The 19772-nt window shown below is 37.2% G+C and overlaps 1 protein-coding gene across 6 annotated transcripts in view; it reads right to left on the bottom strand.

Moving 5' to 3' along the window:
- Positions 1–19772, bottom strand: part of MYO16 (myosin XVI) — a 367619-nt gene that overhangs the window by 258529 nt on the left and 89318 nt on the right. For all 6 annotated transcript variants that reach the window (XM_086880163.1, XM_086880162.1, XM_086880164.1 and 3 more), the window contains exon 2: positions 10812–11075. In XM_086880163.1, coding sequence (XP_086736289.1) covers positions 10812–11037 — 226 coding nt within the window. In that variant the 5' untranslated portion in view covers positions 11038–11075. The remainder of the gene's footprint in view (positions 1–10811; positions 11076–19772) is intronic.

The following is a 19772-nucleotide window of genomic DNA, read 5'->3' as shown; positions in this document are numbered from 1 at the left end:
CACCACAGAGAAGAGATCAGTGCCTGTCCTTCCTCTGCCCCTCATAAGGAAGCTGTAACTGCAGTGAGGTCTCCCCTCAGTCTCCTCCAGGCTGAACAAACCAGGTGACCTCAGCCCATACAGCTTCCCCTCAAAGCCCTTCACCATCCTCATGCCCCTTCTTTGGACACTCTCTAATTGTTCACTGCCATTCTTTTATTGTGGCACCCAGAACTGCCCCCAGCACTGGAGGTGAGGCTGCCCCGGCTCAGAGCAGAGCAGGACAATCCCCTCCCTTGCCCACTGGCCATGCTGGGCCTGATGCCCCCAGGACAGGGTTGACCCTTATTTTTACCTAATTAACAATAGATACATATATTATTTTTCTTAGTGACCCAATGACCCATTACTTGAGTGCTGCACTGCAGAATTCTCTATCTAACCACTTACTATTACTCAAAAACTTCTAGAAGAAGAAAGAAGAAGGAAAAGAGACAACACTAAGTCTTCCATCTTGTCTTCTGTTTTCTAAACTAGTTTAAACTCTAAACTTCAACTTTTTCACTCAGTGACTTAAGAAAACTCTCCAATCTACACACACTTTTAGCTTTTCTATTTAACTTTAACAATTGTTTTCATGGTGTTATATGAAATTCAGTGTTTCCTTGGATGTCAGAGCCTGGTATCAGAGATAAAGGCACACTCTGTGCCTCAGACTCTAATAAAATGTTTTTCTCTACTGATTTCTGTAGTTCCCCATCTTAATTACTATCAGTGTAATTTGTGATTGAAATGAAAACATTTCAAGGTAAATGATATCGAAAGATAGATACAGAAAAGTTTACCCTTTATACTGAAATATTATTGGAAATCAATATGAAGTATAATAAATATACTGGAGATGAAATCAAACGCAAATTGCATAGAAAATATTCTATTCTCATTCTCTTTTTATGTCACAAGAATATACTAAGATCTTCTGCTGTTACAGCAACTTATTTTTTTTAATCAGTGATTTCTAATAATAACCAGAGAATGTCAGCAGTACCTGCTACTCAGTGGATACCATCTTTAATAGAGAGAATAGGCTTGTGATTGCTGCCAATTTAGTGTCTTGCATCCTACTGTGGATCGCCTTTAAAATGAATAGGAAGAATGCCAGGTGCCAATTTGTAGGTTGCTAATGGCTTAACGAACCTTTATTGGCATGACAGTGAATTTGTGAGTGATTAGTCCTTGTGCTTCTTCATACTTCATACTTGAATGCCAGAGCATGCTGTGCTGTTTTCAGCTGGGGTAGAGATAATTTTCTTCACAGTGGCTGGTAGGGGGCCATGTTTGGGATCTGTGCTGAACACAGGGTCAATAATATAGAGATGTTTTTGTTATTGCTGAGAAGGGCATGCACAGAGCCAAGGCTTCTTCTGTTTTTTCAACAACCATGCTAGGAAGGAAGCTGTAGGTGCATGGGAGGTTGGGAGGAGACACAGCCAGGACAGGTGACCCCAGCTGACCAGAGAGATGTCTCAGACATCATGCTCAGTGTATAGAAAGGGGGGAAGAGGGAGGAAAGGTGTGCATTTAGAGTGCTGGAATTTGTCTTCACAAGTCACCATTACATGTGATGAGGCCCTGCTCTCCTGGAGATGGCTGAACATCTGCTCAGCCATAGGAAGCACAAGTTCTCTTCTATTCTTCTGATTCTCTCCCCAATCCCACTGGTGGGGGAGTGAGTGAGCAGCTGCATGGAGCTTGGCTGCTGGCCACATGTTGGGTTAAAGCACAACATATGCTCAAGTGAAAAAAATTTTATTATTAAGTTAATATAATTACTATTAAATATTATTAAATATTATTAAATTGCTATAATTTATTATTAAATGTAAAGGAAGGTCTTATGGGAAAAAACCCCATGAGCATGGAACCATAAATAAGCTTAATAGATTTAAAATGAAATAAAAAATGAGGAGATATGTGTCTATCTGTTCAGACCAGAATACACTCTAAAAAGCTGGATTCTTGTTTAGGGGTAGTGGTCTTCTAAATAATTTTCCTTGACATTTTAGTTTGCAAAAGTCTTTTGAATAATATACATACTGACTTTTCCAACTGCCCAAAATCTTCATATCATAGTCCACCAAAATATTTGAGAATTTTGAAAATGTGTTCAGAAGTAAATAAAAAATAATTAGGAATACGTGTGCTTTTACAAAGGTTTTCTCATAAATATTATGTTTTACACTTGTGATTGAAACAACATTTATGATTTCTAGTTAATCACATGTGGTTTTGTTTGGATATGTAGAGTTAAAGTTCAAGAATGGACTTACCTGCATAGAAGGCAAGCAACTCAGTGCCTACATTTTAGAAATCTGTGTTTCAAAGAAGAATCCAAAAGCTGAGTTTCTAGAAACTATATCAGTAAGAAAAAGGCATGCTTTTCAACAGATCCTTCAGGGTGAACTTATAGACACCCAAAACCACCAAAGGGGAATCATGAAGTTCAAAGACATCTCAGTTTTTATTTATTTAGAGCTTAAGCATGTGAAACAGGACTGCAAATAGCCCAGAATGTACTTCTATTTTCGAAACAGTTAGTAGCAAACATAATGATAGCATTGAGATTTTTATGCAACAGTTTACTGTTCATTTAACTTTCTACAGTTTACTGTAATGTAAGCAAGACCAGCTAGATCCAATTTGCCTTTCAGGTCCTTCCCTAGGAGAAAGCCATGCCAGGCTGGATGCTGCTCAAGATACTTAAGGTGTGTGGACAGAAGGGGACAGAAGAGTCAGTGGGACACAGAAACACACTGACAAAAAATGTCTCTCAAAGCAAGCCACACACAAAACCTGTGGGCTAGCAAAAATGGGTGGCTCACAGCTCCAAGTTCAGTTTTTGTGGAGAGGAGGACATCATAACTGCAGTTGATCAAAAGACAGATAAATTACACTTAGTGTGAATCTCCCTACTCAGAGAGACCCAAAATAGAGGGATGCTTTTTCTTTATTTCCCCACTTGGTACAGGCAGAGGATAGCTGTTCAAACCAAGGTAGGTCTGGGCATGTGCAGAGACAAAAACTGCAGCTGAAACAAACCAGGAAAATTTCATGGCTAAGAGAAAAATAGTCATGGAGCAGAAGCACTCCTGTGGTTAGACAGTCCATATGGAGAAGAAAATGATAGATTAAATCTACACCCTCAAGTTTATTCTTCACTTTTTGACATGTCATACCTTTTTCTGTGAGTCTTACTTTTTCCAATTAAATAAGCGTTGTATATTAGCAATCATACATATTTTTATCAACATATTTTTATCAACAACCAATTATTTAATATTCAGTTCTCAGCTTTACCGAATTACTAAAAGTGTAAACACATGGACAAAAAGCACATATGGAATCCTATAGGAATTCAGATGTGTTCAAGTTTCATCTCCCTGTGATTTTATGATTGCTTTTGAAATGGGCTGCTTTCATTACTAAACATCTGTTACCCAATAACTAAAGGCATTATGTTTCCCTGAGTCATAACAAAAAGATGCCCCATGTTGCTGAATTCAGCACACATGGAGCCAAAGAAAGTTAACAACCATGCTGAATATATAGGATTGAAGTCTTGCCCTGGTTTGAAATGTCTCTACCTTCTGGGCCTTTGGAAAAGCTTCTTCATCAGTGGGTGGATTGAGAGGGTTGACTGATATTTCATTTTCCTAGACACAGGACAGATTAAATCACCAGCAGCATGTTGGGCAGACAACTGCGTTAGTGTCATCCAAAGTTAAAGACATGATTCCCAGTCCAGAATGAATGAATTTGACTTGTGAAAGCTTTCATTTACAGTATATACTTTTCTTTCTTTCCAAAAGCCCCAATTCACAAAATTTTGTGTACTCCATGAATTTCATATGCTCTGATCAGGCTCTTGACTTCACTATTCAGTGTCTAATGCTCATGTCTCTTAAGGATTGGACAATAAATATTAAATTGTAGAAATCATATTGTATCATACATATGTGTTGTGATGTCTTCTACAGTAGTTTCCAGCAAATCAACATTTGTAAATTGTCCGTTTTAGATTACTGTCTAATGTACATTTTTCTCTTCTGATTCAATGGAAACACTATAAAATCCAAAACAGCTTTGTGTGGGGAAGTCTCCCTATTATTACATGCATAATGAGTTCCATAATTCATTTATTCTGGAAATTCATTCTGGAAGGATAAAAAATAGGCTTTAATGAAGTTAAGAGTGATAGTAAATAGTAATCTGAAGTAAAAATATATTAAATAATGCCAAGAAAGAAATAAAACTAGAGAAAGAACTATAAAATGTGAGAAATCTTTGATTTTAACTTTAAAAAGGACTGAGCATACAAAAATAAGGTAATACAGAGTATGTAATACATTTTAGTTCTGTTCTGAATGTTCTTGATGATTCTGAGTTTTAAATTCTTCAAACTGAAATTAGATTAAATTGATTTTCTGGGGAGGTTCCCTCTTCATGATGTCACTATGCAGGACCTTAATAATTGGTGTTGTCTCATTTCCTATTAATTCAGGTTTTGACCAAAAGTTTAATTTATTAGTTTGTTTGCTTGTTTATTTATTTATTTATTTTTATCTGGGAGCTTTCGTTTGTCTTGAAGATTACCTGTGCATTCTAAACAGACCAAAACTATTTCTCATTTTATCCTCTTCAGAGTTGGAATAGCTGATAAAAGTGAGGTTTCCCAAAAGAGTGTGTAAAATCAAGAGTGCAGAGAAAAGTGGGAAAAGTTATTCAGATTACACAACTAAAATCTGATTCATCAACTGTGTTTATATTTATTGCCTTTATGCCTTTTGTATAATACATGTATGAAAAGTGTGTGTATATATATATATATACATATAGATATACATATATATAAAATATAAAAATCCCATGCATTTATATATATAATAATATATTATTATTATTTATAATAATTATAAATTATTATTCTTTATTATTATTCATTATTATTTTTTCCCTGCCTCTTCAGAAGGCTGTAGCTGCAACATATAGTATACAAAGGAAATGCTAATTAAAGTACCTTTGGGAGGAGAATGGAATGAAAGGTGATATTAAATATTAATCATAAGAAACAAAGCAGGAAGATTTTTAAAGGTAGAAGCAAACAAGAGTGGATTACGGTAATCTAGGATAACACAGAAGATTAATCTGCACTTTCACACAGAATCATTCTCTTTTCCAGAGTCACCCTGTTTTAAACTCAAGACGGAGTTATTTTTGACTGATTTAAGGAAACTCTGCCTTAATAAGGACCCAACTTGAGAGATTTAATGTTACACCCATTTTTCACTTCTTTCCCAAAAATTAAACATAATAATGTGTTTTATTACTTTGCGTTTCTGTGAAACTCTTCTATTACTAATATTCTCTTTCTTTTGTAAAGACATTATTTTATATTTCAGTCTTTTCTAGTAGCAAAAATGCCTCTGAACTACTGGCAAATAAATGTGCAATCCTCATCCAAGGGCTTGGTGAATTTTAAAAACCAGGCGTTGCCATGCTGGGAGCCTTGCTTTCTCACCATTCATCCCAGAACATGCAATATGTAAACACCAGAAAAGCTGCCTGCAATCAGTTTGAGAAGAGGAGGTATCATAAAACATCTAAATATCTAAAAATGTAGTCTGAAATCCCAACAGCAAACAGGGTACCTGAATATGTTCCCATTCTTAATTATAAAGGTGTTTGCCAAGAAGAGACTATGCTACTCACTGTAGCCTGACAACAGGTTTCACATAATGGAGCTTTGCACTCACCAACCTGTCACTGCTGCACACATCCTGCTTCTTCCAGCTTTTCAAAAAGACTGCTAGCAAAGCTAAAACTGATGGTTGAGGATCAGTAAGTTTGCCCTGACATGTTTGCCAGACACAGTCAGTGCAATCCACTGTTTTACAGAACATCTTGTCTGTAACCAACCAAGCTGTTTCTATGGGAAAAAGGATAGTAAAGCATAACCAAGACTAATGTAATTAAGATGCAAAATCTGTTAGTAGATTTGAAAACAATGCAACACAATAATTTTAAAAACTGGTTCATTTCAGCTCAGTTTCAGCCTCAGTTTTCTGTTACAGATTGTTTATTTTTTCCATGAATATGGAGGATTATTATAACATCTCTGACTACGGAGATTCTCCTAAGAAGAGCTAATGGGAAACTCATCTGCCACCTTAAATTAAAGATATATTCTTCTTCTGAATAGATTTTGTTTCCTCTCCCCTGAGCCCTCTTTATAGCCCAAAGTTGTTCAGATGTAAATTACAGTTCAGCACCAGCCCCACCTGTATCCCTTTTTATGCTCACTTACACACCCTTTTAATTAATGCAACTGAAATTTATCATAACATTGTACATTTTACAGTGCTCATTAAAATAACTAATGACACTAAACCTTTCCATTATATTGATTATTCCAACCCTTTCAAATATCATGATACTACAAACCTCACAATAATATTACATCTTTCAAACAGCTAGAGATACTGTCATTACAGGAAGGGAAGTGAGATAGGATTTCTGTTTTCTTTCCTGCACTATGAAACAGCTTGGCAGTCAGTCAGCTGGGGCTAGGACTCAGTCCCGGGAGACCTGCCCCGGCAGTGAACACTGCCAGAAAAGTTGAATATTGGTATCATCTTCTTTTTAAATCACCTTTCTCTGACATACCCTGGTGAGAGAAGGGAGAGTCAGGCTGTCCCCAGCCAGCATATCCCAGCACTCTAAGGGCAAAGTCACACCAGCAACTCTGCAGGGTAAGGAAGAAGCTCTGTGAGAATTAAGGAGGGCTGACTAACAGGGAGTCACTACAAAAGGACAAAGAATCATTACTAGAGACTCAGCATTATGCTAACACTCACTCATCTTGGTATTGCTGCTATTTAGAATCACAATGCTGTCACAGAATCAGCATATTGCTCATCAGAAGGATGAAATGGGTTTAAATAGGTTTAGGGAATCTGCATTTCTCTTTTGTAATGCTGATTTTCACAGGAGTGCCTCTTTTGTCTCCAGACTGATTTGATGGCTCTCTGCACTTTGTACCCTGACCTACCACCACCTGCCAGTCTCGCTGACTTTATGGTACACATCATGACTGCATTACAACTTAGAGGTTTTACAGCAAAAGATACCTACTACATAATAAGATTTTCTGACAATCCTACATTTTCAGTAATTCAGCAGGATGACTGAGAAAATGTGGGTTACAGAATACACCAAAAGATGACAGAAACTAAAGCCAGTCCTTTAGTTTCTCCCATGTTAGATTTCAGGTACAGGACTGTCACATTCACTTTTAGCTACTGTTTTCACTGTAGCAAGTTTATCTATCAGCTCACGTTCCAAAAATCACATCTTTCAAAGCAGCCACTGTTTCTCACTGCTGTCAGTGCCAGTAACTGCACCTTTACCTCAGGAAGGATGCAAACCCCTTATTCTCAAGAGGCCTGAATACTAAGGATCCATTTGAGTACCACTTGACTAAAAACTCAGACTGAGACTTGCTCCGTTTATTTTCTGAGTGCTTGGTTCATTTCCTAATTGTTTGTAGATGAGTCTCAGCTGATGTGCAGAACAGAATTTACTCAGCAAATACCTGTGTACGACGTGTGTGCATCAGAAAAGATCTGAGTCCACATGGTAATGCCACATGTGGGTGCAAGCATGCCTAGTTCGCAGTGGGAAGGAATGGGATGCTGCACTGCTTGGCTACATCTCCCATTTTGCAGTACATTTATATGACTGATGTCAGCAAGACAAATTTCCTGCTGTCCATTTTTATTATGGATTTAATATATCACAGAAGAAAAATTCATAGTATTTAAAGGAAAATTAACTAGAGGTATTCCCTTGCCAGCAGTAAAGATGTACAAAATCAGTGTCAAAAAACAGTGCACTCACTTATTCATCAGCTTCTGCTTCTATACATGTCAACACTGAGAAAAATAGTTGTAGAATTGCCAAAAATGCTCACTACTAGTAGTTTGGCTGAATGTGGCCCATCAACAGCAGTAAAAACATATTGCTTTAAAACAGAGAAACTACAGTATGCTGCAAGGAGACAGAGAAGCAGGAGTCCTCTTCAATCTCCCTGGGTCAGATAAAATACCAAAGAGCAGTTACAAATAATTTTTAAAAATATTGTTAATGTAAAACAGCAAAGATACATAATTTCACTAATTTTTAACTTACTGAGAAATGAAATGAGCATATATTTAATTTATAAATTTGAGACAAAGAAGGTCACCAGTAAAAATTTCTCACAGCCCATTCTAAAATTAATTTTAGAGCAAACTAATGGTCACTCCTGTTAGCATGCAGTAACAGCAATGCATTTTGTGCTCAGTAGCAGCTGCTAAAGTAATCTTGGAGAAGACATATTATATTTTTCATGAATAACAAAGACAATGAATTTGTAAGAGTAAAATTATGATCAGACTCAATTGTGAAATGTCTCAGCACCAGCCACATTATAAATACATCTTTCTATAATATTAATGGGATTCAGTTTATCTTACTTACCAAACCAGAACTACAACTCACCACTTCAAAATGTGCTGTTCAGTCTATGTAGCTTATGATACTTCAGAAAAACTGAACCCCTGGACTTCACCTGGACAGTCTATCTATCTAGAAGTTCACTTCTATCCCATTGTTCTGCCCTTTTCCCACTTTCTATACTACATTTTTTTCACATTTCATTCACAGAACTGCAAAACACCTTTCTTAGCTGTCTTTTACACCTATCCAGTGCTGTTGATTGCTGAGAACATTGTATAATACGATTAACTAGACTAGAGAAACCTGCTGTAGCAAAAGCCCAACTTCCCCAGCTATACCCCACTACTTCTGTGGGATTACTTCAGGCTCTGTCTAGCTGGGCCTTATTGGCTGGAAGCTCATAGCTGTTTTGGGCCACTTGCTGTACTTCCAGACCACATGTTCCAGTACAGATTTGCCTGAAAGGAATCTGTGTTACATGCTCCATAAAACACAACCAAACACAGTAAATGAATGTGATATTTATTACAAAAGAATGTATCTAATTTGAACAGAAACTCTAAGATAGGTGTATTCACTGAAGAGTCACGGTTGGATGCTCCACTCAGCAACAATAGTAGGAAAGCAGCTTTTATGTGTGTGAATTTAAATATTGTTGTTGTTTTGGTTTGAATTATTTTTGATAATATAGCATTTTTCACCCCAAAGCAAACAGGCAAACAGGCTCTGGGAACATTTGGCTAAAAACACAACAGACAGGCATTTGCAGGTCCCCAAGCTGCCTAAAGACAACAATCACACATTTTCATAGTCCTGGGAAAGAACCACAGAAAACAAATTCAGGACTATATTAACTGTGGATTATTCGAGGTCCTTGCTTCTGGATACCTATTTTGTCTGTTTCAAGTGCAGGACAACATTCCCAGTTTTCCTCCATTTGACTTTCCTCTGCCTGAGGTATATTCCCTTTCTGCTTACGTTATTCAGTCTCAGCACTTACTGAACTTGATATTCTGATTCAGGTGCAGCTCAAGGCCAAGTATAGGCAATACAAAACACTGTTGATGCCACTGCAATAAGCAATCTACATTTCTTCAGTGTGCATGTCAAAAATAGCCTCAAGTATCTGACTTTTACAGAATGTTAAAAGTCATACCTAGTATTCTGCTCAGTTTTTAAAGAAAGTTGGAGCTATGGGAAAATAGAGGAAGGTCTTTGTCTACACTTCTTGCACACACTAGGAGAGTGGAATGAAAGGTTGTGAATTTTATTTTTAATTAATTATAAATGATGCCCTGTGCACTCACTTGAAAAGAAGAACTTTTTGATTCATTTCCTCTAAAGATCTAAACGTGTAGGACTATACCTGAGTGATAAGCAATGATAGAGCAAATGCACAAAAAAAATGAAGATTCAGGAGTGAGTAAAAAAGGCATACCTAATCAAACTGATAAAAATTAGGATAAACTTGTCAAGTTCTTTGCATGATGTGTGTTTGTCTCAGAGTCTCCCCTTTTTACACTAATGTGATTATAAAGAATCGCCACAAATTCTGCAAAGGACTTACCAACAACATTGCATCAGTTCTTTTCTTATATCCCTCCCTACCACACAACAGTATGGGAATTTCTGGGGGCTTCTAAAAGTCAGGATATTTTTACTGTAAGGTTTCGTTCAGTTCTGAGGAGTAAATTACAAATTTCTCAGGTTACTATCAGATGCACCAGAGATTCACACAATTCCAGGAAACTAAACACAGAACCCAAAAGTGTGATTGCATATTTCAAAAGGACATAAACATAATTGCACAAGCAGAAAGATGACCTTCTATCTGGTGTGATTATGGGTCAACACCATTTCCTTGCTCTAGACACGTCAATGTCACTAACAGCAGTATCCCTTACTCCAAATTTTGGCTAAAAATGAGAACCTAATCTTCAAAATAACTTGTGTTAAATTCTGTTGCTCATGTAGGTATGTAAGAGGCCAGGCATAATCACAGAATCATAGTTCTTACTTGTTTCAAAATATATTAGTTTATTTTAATCTCAAAAGAAGTTCATTAGGTTTCTGAAGGTTTACTGTCCACACCTTATTCATTTCAATAAGAAGTTGTAACTTGCTGTATGTAACACATGCCTGCATATTTTATTGAGACAACCACTTTATGATTATTATTTTGTATTTTACTTCAAGACAGATGAACAGAACAAGAACGCTTTTCCTCTGAAACTTTTACTGCACAAAGAAAAATATCATACAACATTAATATGTACCTTCTTTATCATCATGACGTATGATTGCATCCTGTATCATATCAGCAAGATTAAAACGAACTCGTTGATTCCTTCCATGTTTCAGCTTCTTCCCGTAGCCCTCCCGTTTCTGGAAAGCTTTTTCTCGTTCGTAATAGGCCTTTATTTGGTCACAGCGCATCCGCTTGACCAGCCGCTGCCGCTGGCCGAGGGGGAGGGACTCCAGCAAGCACTGCTCAATTTCCATCTCATGGGTCCGAAAAACATTACATAGCTGGAAACAGCCTGCAAGAAATTAAACACAAGCAAATTTAGATCTTGCTTTCAAACGTGCCATCAAACCTCCAGCAGTTATTTTGTTGTTCTAACCATGTGCAAGTCCATCATGTAAGCTCCTCCTACTCGACCAAGGCTGACTATAAAGAGCCTACGTCATTATAATTTACTTTTTGAAACTAACACATAACTCATTTCTTTAAATTATGGATGCATTTTTTTTAAAGATGGCTCAGTTCATGTGAACAAATATGAATAGAAAGAAGTCTGGAAGTTCAAATGTGAGATGGGCAAAATACTTAAATATTTCAGTACAATTCAAATGGCTATCATTTGCTTACAAACAAGAAACTACTATGAAAACTGATGCTAGTTGGATGCCCATGCCTCTCTTTTATTCATTTTCATCTTGCTTTAGGTTGGCAAATTCCTGTATTCAGTGAGAAGAAAAATCATCATATCATAATTTCAATGAGTTCATTAGCATGCAGTAGGCACTCAGGTAACTACCTCTTAAAAGCATCAGTCATTTCAGATTCCTAATCATGTGTATAACTTTTTTCTAATTTTTAAATGTTTTTGATTACACAGAGGCATTTGATCCTTCTAATGAAACCATCATATACTAAAACCTTCATGCGGATACAATCACAAATGTGTCTTTGAATCAGTTATTCCTAACATTCACAGCACTTCCTTTATGTCAGATTCCTTTTTTGTTTTTACCATTAAATATGGTATTTTTGCTGACGTTCTTTATAATAACTGCTCTTTTCAAGTATGTTCTCTTTTCCACTGAAAGCGAAGACCATGAGAGACTTGAGTGCTGCTACTTGTTTTCCAAGGGACTGTTACGTTACAAAAGGAGGCTAATGGATTGTCAGATAGTTTTATTGCCCAAGTCCTTGAATGGGAATCCACATCCACCGACAATGTGCCCACTACCCTCCACTAAGGCCTTTTGATGTGGTGGCTACAGACCACCCCATCACTTCTGATTCCCATGTTCTACTCTATGTATATGAATTTCCTTCATATGGAGGCTAGGTGCTCAAATTTGTAACTTCTAAGGACTTTTTTCTCCATAGTTTGCAGTAAGACCTCTTGAAGAAAATGCAGACTTAATTCACCTTGGGTAGTTAAGAAGTACCAAAATTAGCATTACTCTGCAACTTAATGAACTATTTTTGTCTACCTGTTTTGGGTAGTTACATCATCAAAGGATCCTTATCTCATTGAGGGCACACCTGACTAGTGATGACTAAATGACCACTTTGTTTTCTTCTTGTGGATTGACATGTTTAATCCACTGAATACCATTCAAACCCTGTTCTGGAGGCATAATTAACAATGCCCTGACAGGATTTTGCAAAGCTCATGTCATCACAGCACATAAAAGCATCACAAATATTTATTTATTTTTATTTAGAAAAGGACAATAGAGTACTTTTGTCTGCATTCTCTACAAAGGAGGTGAAAGACAATGATTTTCTTTTTACATCACTCACTGATTTTGAGTGTCCCATTCATCTTTTTTTAACATGTTTTGGTTTGCTTTAAAGGCATAGTATTCTATAAACTATTATGTATCACAATTCCATAATAAAATATAAAATTATAGCCTTAGATCTGCATGAAAATCACTTTATATATCTTATGTATAACATAATGTTTTTGCTAAATTATTTGTTACATTAGCTCATAAATTAGAGATAATACAAATATTATATATTATATGTATTCACTATAAATTACTACCCATGGTCTCAAACCAGACTTCCCGAAACTGAGGAGTACACATTTATCCAAAAAGTGCCCAGAATGTCTCTATGACAGAAGCAGACACAGAATACAGTTCTAAAGGTCAAGTTCAGTCAATTACTTTTAACATAGGCTACTCTCTCCCTATAATTTCTGTTCCTTTCTTAGCATGCCCTTCTAGTTAGAAGATGAGTTGTCAAACTAAAAACTGGAAACAAGTATTGGCTTGCATTAAAGTAAAACACAAACCCTTTCTTCTTGCATGTCAAAGCCAAGTCCTGCTGTATAAAACAAAATTTTCCACTTGACCTTAAATGATATGTTTCATTTCATAGCAAGAATTATATGTTTCATTTCTTTTATTTCCTTATTGGAAGACACAAGGAAATGAAAGAGTAACTCTGTATCTTTATTCCTGGCTTCAATCCCAGTGCTCAGAGCACTCAACCCCATAGAGGAGCTACATCCTCCTCAGCCTCAGGTAGTTTGCAACTGCACCTTCTTTTTCTCATCATAGGACTGTGGAATAAGCAAATCTCAAATCTTCTCTATTTGAATTGTTCTGCTGTGTATAAAATATATCAGCAGCCAAGCTTTTAACCTACACAGGCCTTTTGGCTTGTAACACCCTAAGCTTATACCCTAACACTTCTAAATGTGGTTATAATGTCTGCCAGCAAGGCTCATAGCCACAGAGGGAAAACCTGAGCTCACTGTGTTAAACGGTGTTTGCCTGAAGTGGGGAGAACACCCCTGCTCTGCTCATCCCTTCTCTTTCATGAAGGGAAGAAGGAGCAGCCTTGCACTTGAGATCCAACAGGCTGCAACTGAACTTGATGCTTATATTTTGAAAACTCATCTGAGGCTGAGAATTTTGGCTGCTGTCCTTGTCATAGATGTAAATCTGCACCGTTTGCTAACCAAAGACTTTAATGGTATCTTTGCTTTTCCTCAGCTTAACTCATGGGCAGTCTCTGCTCTTAGGAGGAACTGGTAGCATTTGCTGCCATATCACAAAGGAGGCTGACGCAAGCTGCAGGATATCTTTACCATCACACTGCTGTCTTCATCCAAGGCAAGAAATCAAACAAATCAGCTCAGTGTCTTGGTCAAACACAGCACAGCAAAACTGCTCTCACAGGCAGATTCCAGTTTCAGGCAGGATATTACTGGCTTAGTGTCCTCTGTCTCTCCACTGAGACGACTTTCAGCTCATATGAACCTCTTTGTATTTGCTCTATGAAGAACATGCTTGACTGCCAAAGTGGCCTCACATAGCAGTTCCCAGGGTGTGGCTGGAGTCAAAGCAATTCAGGCCAATTGAGGACTCCTGATCCATTTGGGCACTGGTCTCAGCAGAGAATTAATGAATTGAAGATGGAAATTCTTTTCTCAGCACATCTGGAACCTGATATAGCCCACATGAGTGGGTGCATATAGCCTACCTGACTGTAGGTGTAACAGCTGAAGGTCAGCAACCTCATTAGATTAAACTTGGATTAAGAAACATAGTATAAATTCAGACAAGACAAACTCCCAGAATGATCTTTCAGGTGCTCATCTCTAAGGAATGCACCACCAAGTCCCACTTGTAGAAACTGGCAGAGCTCTGCTCTGTGGTCCTACTGAGCAGGGGAACTGATGATGGCAAAAGAGGCAGAGCTCTTTTCACACTTCAAGAGAGCTCAACTCAAACACAGGGTGTTTACAGACGTGCTTCTGGAGGAGATTCTGTGGATGGTTTAGTACCACATGAAGCATGGGATAATTCACTAACACTGGATCTGATAACTTCGTCTTGTCTACCAGTATTGATAACCTCCATTAATGGATTCTACAAGTTGTCTGGTGAACTGTTTAAGTGCTACACTGATTTCTATCAAAAATATCTCGAGCTCTTTTGGTGGTCATTATTCCTTGTTACTACTGTCACTATTAAGAGGACTTCAGCTTTTCATTTCTGTTAGTTATTCTGGTAGCCCTCCATTGCTCTCACCTTATTGTCTCAATGTCCACCTTAGACTGGTGGGACCAAGACCACACATTTGCAGGTACATCTTCAGCAGCCTCAAGCAGCAGCAGACAGTAAGTTCCCTCTGTCTGCTGGCCAAACTCCTCTGAACATAGCCATGAACATATGTGGTTTGCCCGATTTATCACCAGCACATACCTCACATCAGTGCCCATTGTAACCCCTGCACACTCTTCAGCAGGACTGCAGCTCAAGGCAGTCAGTTCCCAGCCTGTACCAAGATATAGGGTCTGCCTCACGCATGAAAATATGCACTTCCCCTCTTGAGCTGCCCAAAGTTTCTGTCAACCCAATCCCCAGGGTTAAGCTCTCCCATTTGAAGTGTGCCAACTAGTCTGTCCTAAGTGAGCATTGCCAACAGCAAGAACAGCTTTAGCTATAAAGAAACCCTCCAAGAAAAAATAGCTGCTAAAATCCACAGCTTTATAGGTGGATGTAACCAGATACTGCTTAGAGAATGACAACTCAGATACAGACAGATTCCGAAGAAAAGCTATTACAGCCTCCTAAAAAGGTAAAATGTGCAGCAGGTCTGTCCATCCTTTCCTTCCCCTTTTATGGGAAAACTGGCACAAGCTGCCACACTGATTTGGTACAAGAACACTGTATGACCCCCATTCAACAGCAGAAGATAGATGGAAAATATGATCCCAAACAGAGCTGGTTTTGAGTCTGTTAGTCAGGAGGCAGTATGGTAAAGATTTGTAGGTAGAGAAAAAGGTTGCCCTCTGAAATTATTTGCTTAAGAGATTATGTCTAATGACATACCAGATTTGAAGATCATTTCATGTGGTTCTTGCCTCAGTGCATGACAAATTACACTAATGTGCAGGGATTCGATAAGGTCACTGTGATGGTCAGGGCAGACTGCACCAGAGAGCACATTGGCAGTGTCACCCATGAAAAAGATAGCAAGGTTTAACAGGCTATTATTTATTTAATGGGATATTCTGGACAAAAATGACTAGATTAAACATCACTGTCAGTATCAATATAGTTTTAAGGCCTGAATCTTCTATATAAACACACAATATAGAAACTCTGATAGAACACTGAAATATCAAAACCAGAGAAACTTTTACCATATTACACTGATTACTAATTAGTACAGGACAAAGGAAGTCATTACCACTGTAACCAACAGAAAAAAAAAGTTTCATTGACTGGGTCCACCATGAACCACAAGAAAGAGAATCACTGCTTTAAAACAACACGTTCATAAAATTGTAGCAATTTACTCACAACTGGAGAGTGTGACATTTGCACCACAAGACAAATTACAGTTTTGATCCTGCCTGTACAAACAAGAGATTTCTAAGAGGAACAGTTTGCTTTGAATTGTCACTGGTTCTCACTGTGAAGATGAGAGAAGGAATATTTTGTGACATTACAAGCACCAGCTCCTGAACAAAATAAAGAGCACAGGAAGGGTGATGGCACATAAACAGAGAGGAAGAATGTGATTGTTACAGAAATGTTCTTCCATCTTCTGCAGGTAATCCGAGCTCAAGTAACATTACAGTATGCAGGGACATTTTTGACAGACCTCTTTTAAGAAATCATATTGATACAGCTTTCTCTCATACTGTTTCTTAAAGACATTGACATGGCTTTATGTCAATTAACTTTAGTCACTTGGTCTAGCATCTAAATAGAGGGACTACACATCCTGAAAAGTGCACCTCAGATGGTAATTCACATTACATGGGGGTGATTATGTCCGTGTCTAATCTGGGTCACAGGTCAGGAGGCATTCCCAGCAAGTAAAGCTGAATTCCTACATGCATGTACACACAGACTCACCTCTCTTCTCAGACATATTATATTTTGATGCTGCATGGGACTTTTCTTTAAAGGCAAGCACACAATCCAACTGTTGACACTGCTTAATGCAACAAGCCTCTCAAATAAGGTTACATGGAATGATGGTGCATAATGTTTAAAATTACAAATTTCAAAATTATAAGAGACATGCTTACCTTTATGCAAACATGCAGATTTTTTGGATACTTTAAACAATGAATCATTAATGTTCTGGGTATTTGAAAGACTGTGGTCTTTATAGCATTGAAACAAAATGTAGAGGGTTGAAAGTACCTGGAAAAATGTTAATCTGAGATTCTGAGAATGTATCTGCTTGACACTGCTACCAAAACAATCATCTTTAAGCAGTTAAATCTCACTAAAGGAAAAAGGGTAAAAACTCCTCCAAAATATATACTGTGTTTAGTTTGGGTCCTCTGATACTTAGCCCATATCTTGGTCCCTTCTTGGTAAAAGAAATATCACACCATTTTCACAAATACAATTAAACATCTACATTCTAATTCAGATAACTGAATTTGTCCTGAATTGCAGAAAGATAAAATATTTCAAAATTTCAACAACTTCAATATATGTTTAAATAGATTAGTATTCATTCAACAAATTAAAAAAGTAATTTTTTCGTAAAGACAAGTTTTACTATTAGACACAATGCTATTATATTATTCAAATATTGCTGTACTATTACACAACTCTTCTAAAGCTGGCTAGCTAACTATAACCACAGTACTAACAAAGATATGTGGGAAAGGCATGCAGTGAGCAGCAATTGCTTTGGCACTTACAGATCAGATACACAGATGATGTAAATCAGTGCAGCTTCATCCAGTTCAAAAAGCTACATTAATGTGCACTCCATGTTTGCTAAGAGAAGTCAGACCAGAAATTAAAGCACTGTCCCTCTCAGTAATGCACTTTGTTGTTATACATAATGACATTATTACACAGGAGGTTTTTCTTCTAATAACAATGCATATTATTTAAATCTACTGTGTTGAATTAGAAATAACAATTTATTAGTATTTATGAAGCTGAGATTAATTCCATATGAAGCCAGTGATATAAATACTACTGCATAACTAAAGTCATTGTGTCTGAAACACAGATCAATGCATTTTTTACAGATGCTCTCTTCAGAAATCAAAAGTTATTATATATTTTCTACTGATTTTACAGTTTCCAAAAGAAAAGTGGTTAAAAACAGCCACAGGAAAGGCTAGCTTAGCTTAAATTCCTCTCAAATTGAAACATTAAGGCCAGCATCAAAATACTTGGATTTGAAAATCCTTTGTTCAGCACAGGGAAAATTACTCACCATTTGAACAGCCTCTCCATTACATTTATTAAGCTGTGAGTGAAGCGTGGTGCTTACAACCACTCAGTCTGACTTCCACAGCTGTAACACTTCCATCAGGTGAGTACAGATCTGCTCACTGTAGCAATGGACTTCATCCTTTTTCTTTTTTCTTGGTTCCCCTTCCCACCCCAAAAGCAGATAATCATGAGGGAGCAGTACAAATTTACTATTTACCTTGTAAAAATGTAAAGAATTCAATTAATGCCAAGTCCTCTGAGAATAAATTACATTGCAGTAAAGGAGCTGATGTACTTCCCCTATTCTTGGCTCCACAGAGTTTCTTTGAGATGTAATTAGAAAGTCAGGGCTCTTAAATGACACGATACACAAAGCTTCCTCGATTTCTGCTTTACACCCAATTCTGTCTTTGCTGAAGAGCAATCCTGAGCACATTCAAGCAGCCACCCTCTTATAAAACCCTACTCCTGTATGCTGCTCTTCAAGAGCCTTTCGATGTGACTAGACTGGTAAGTAGGAACTGCAATCAATTTCCAGCTTGATACCAAGGAAAAGTTACTTATCAGATGCTATTTATCAACTCTACAGTCTTCCTAATAGACTCTGTTATCTATTTATCAGTAATTCAGTGACGTTGCACTGGCATTTTCTAAAAATTTATTATATTTAAATCAAAGAATCAACCAGTTTGGGATCTTGCCATTGTAGTGATAGAAGAGAGTCTGAATAATACCCAATTAAATATAACAGAGGGCTCTGCACTGTCATTTGTGATTTATGCCATGTAGCAGTCTGTGACATATGGAGATTTTATGTTCTAGGTAAAATTCATTAACTGTGTGCCAGCTTACTGCTTGTCTGTGCATTAGCCTTCAGTGTAATAAAACACAGGTTTAAAATACATATGTATGGGGTTATTTTAATTTTTTAGAAACACAAAATTTTTTTTTTTTTTATCTGTTTTTGATGTACAGGGAATTCACAAGGATGAATGGTCTGAAAGAAAATCTGTATGTCCCAGAGCAATACTCCTCATCTGTGGATCATATCCAGAAACTACAGGAATGCAAGCAAAATGAACATAAATGATCTGGTCAGGCTCATAGTGTTTATTTTGGTAAAGCTGCTATCTCCATCTCCTCTTTACTGCCATTATCCTTTTGTACTCCCTCGGAGGATGAGCTGCAGTCTGGATTCCCACAAACCACAGCATACTTCAAGTAATTTCTCCTGCAACACATCAGAACCTTTTGTGAAACAAACTAAGACACCATTGTCTGCTCTGGAGCACAGGAGTTTCCAACTAGAAAGACTGCACAATCCCAGACATGAGTAAAACACATTAAACCATTCATCTCATATAATATCCTAAATGGGCTTTTTTGGAGATGAAAGTCTGTGCTCAAGGTGAATTCAGGGCTTTATTGTAGCATCTTTAAATAATTCAGACAATAGGTTGAAACACTGCTTTTTTGGAATTTAGGTAAGTCTTTCAAGCAATAAGCTACAAAACTTAGGATAGAAGTATTCCCTGAAAAAAGGAAAAAAAAAAACCCAAACAAACAGAAAAAAAAGAAAAAGAGAAAAAGAGAAAAAGGGAAAGAAAAAGCTTGTAAGTTAAATGTTTTATACCAGCTCACGTTCACTGGTGAAGGTCCATGCCGAACAAATCAAACACATCTAGACAGCACAGCATATAGTCCTAGTTCTCCTTTGATTTTGCTATGTTCTTGTGCTCTAAGATATAAATATCAGTTTTCGTGGCTTATAAATT

This window comes from Cyanistes caeruleus, chromosome 3 (genome assembly GCF_971803275.1).
Source record: "Cyanistes caeruleus chromosome 3, bCyaCae1.hap1.1, whole genome shotgun sequence".
Lineage (NCBI taxonomy): Eukaryota > Metazoa > Chordata > Aves > Passeriformes > Paridae > Cyanistes > Cyanistes caeruleus.
This window is presented reverse-complemented; position numbering and strand designations above follow the sequence as displayed.